Below are 1,976 nucleotides of genomic sequence, written 5' to 3'. Positions count from 1 at the left end.
CAAGAAATCGATTCCAAATCTTATAAATTGTATTCCGTTAGAAACATACATTACTTAGTAGATTTGATTTCTTAAAAAGCAAATAGTAAATAATTCTGAATTTAAAATACACTAAGGATATTCCTTTTCTTTTTTTCAGAGAACAAAGATGTCACATTCATCATCCATTTAGTGTGAAATAGGTTTAGAGAATTTTAATATATTTCAATTAAATTTTCTTACCCTGACCCTTGAGCTCATGGCAGGAGGGAACCAGAGCAACAGCTTTGGTTTCCTCCTCTGGGGACTCTCAGAGCAACCAGAGCAGCAGCGCGTCCTCTTCCTAGTGTTCCTGTGTATGTACCTGGTCACCGTGACTGGCAACCTGCTCATCATCCTGGCCATTTATACTGATAAGCACCTCCACATGCCCATGTATTTCTTCCTTGCCAGCCTATCATGTGCAGACATCCTCTTCACCTCCACTACTGTGCCCAAGGTCCTAGTGAACATCCAGACCCAGAGTAGGTCCATCTCCTATGCAGGATGCCTGGCTCAGCTCTACTTCTTCTTGACATTTGGGGATATGGACAGCTTCCTCCTGGCCACGATGGCCTATGACCGCTACGTGGCCATCTGCCACCCTCTCCACTATACAATGATCATGAGCCCCCGGCGCTGCACCCTCCTCATTACCATCTGCTGGATTCTCACAAATATTATTTCCATGCCACACACCTTCCTCATGTTGAGACTTTCCTTCTGCCCCAACAAAATCATTCCTGACTTCTTCTGTGATTTGGTGCCCCTGATGAAGGTGTCTTGCTCTGACACTAAGGTCAATGAACTACTGATCTTGTATTTGGGAGGAGCAGTACTTGTGATCCCCTTTATACTCATCCTCATCTCTTATATCCGCATTTTTGCAGCCATCCTCAAGGTACCCTCAGCCCAGGGGAGGCGCAAAGCCTTTTCCACCTGTGGGTCCCACCTTGCTGTTGTTGCTCTGTTCTTTGGAACGGTGTACAGGGCTTATCTGTTTCCCTCATCTTCTTCCTCCAACTCAGTAGAAGGGGACACAGCAGCTGCAGTCATGTACGCAGTGGTGACACCCATGCTAAACCCATTTATTTACAGCTTGAGAAACAAGGACATGAAGGGAGCCTTAGGGAGACTTCTTAGGGGCAAAGTCTTGTTCTTGAGGAAGCACTAACTCCAGAAAACTAGTCAACTAGTGTATTCTCCAATGAGGAACTTCAGAGAAATTTATTCTTCAATCATCATATTTTTGGATTTCTATGATAATTTTCCTTCTTGAATCACCATATGAATTAATATTAGTCAGAAAAGTCAGAATTTTGCATCATCCTAAAGTTAGTTTTTTGATTTATTTAATTTGATATTTGACTCAGAAACAACTTTTGACAGGAGGAATGGATTTGGAATCATTATGGTTTTTAAGCTTTGTATATTTTCATGTTATTTCATTAAAACTAAATCAGTTTCTTTAAAAAGGGTGTTTTCATTATCAAAGGATTATTCATAAAGCAAATATTGTATTCCAATAGTTTGTAACTTTAATAAACAAGCATGTTTCTTTTTTTGTGTTGTCTTTCTTTTCTTTTCTTTTTTAAAAATTTTTATTAGGAGATACCATGAGGTACAGTTGTAGACTTACAAAATTTTGTGCTTGGGTTTCAATTATACAATGATTAAATACCCATCCCTCCACCAGTGCCCATTTCCCACCACCACGGATCCCAGTATCCCTCCCACCCCCATCCCCTTCATCCCACCCTGCCTCTGTGGCAGGGCATTCTCTTTTGTTCTCTCTCTCCTATTGGGTGAACAAGCATGTTTCTTTCACCAAAAAATTATAGACAGAGTCACGCCCATGAACCACCTCAAGGACAACGTAAAATCATCTTTGGCCTTGCTCTGAGAATCATAAATAAATCTCAAAAGAGATCAACTTGGTGGGACGGGCACAGAGGCCC

The 1,976-nt window shown here is 41.2% G+C and overlaps 1 protein-coding gene across 1 annotated transcript; it reads left to right on the top strand.

Annotated features, from left to right (window-relative positions):
* The first annotated feature begins 238 nt into the window (after window positions 1-238).
* LOC130035941 (olfactory receptor 1P1-like) lies at window positions 239-1,192 on the top strand. Its single transcript, XM_056127881.1, has one exon. It carries the CDS (start codon window positions 239-241, stop codon window positions 1,190-1,192), a length of 954 nt encoding a protein of 317 aa, XP_055983856.1.
* Window positions 1,193-1,976: the final 784 nt, after the last annotated feature.

The sequence above is a fragment of the Sorex fumeus genome, unplaced genomic scaffold (genome assembly GCF_029834395.1).
Source record: "Sorex fumeus unplaced genomic scaffold, SorFum_2.1 ptg000063l, whole genome shotgun sequence".
Lineage (NCBI taxonomy): Eukaryota > Metazoa > Chordata > Mammalia > Eulipotyphla > Soricidae > Sorex > Sorex fumeus.
Note: the sequence above shows the minus strand (reverse complement) of the source record. Positions and strands in the feature narration are given on the sequence as shown.

Bases quoted from the DNA above. Each gene is read 5' to 3' on its own strand.
- LOC130035941 (XM_056127881.1), top strand. From the start codon at position 239: ATGGCAGGAGGGAACCAGAGCAACAGCTTTGGTTTCCTCCTCTGGGGA.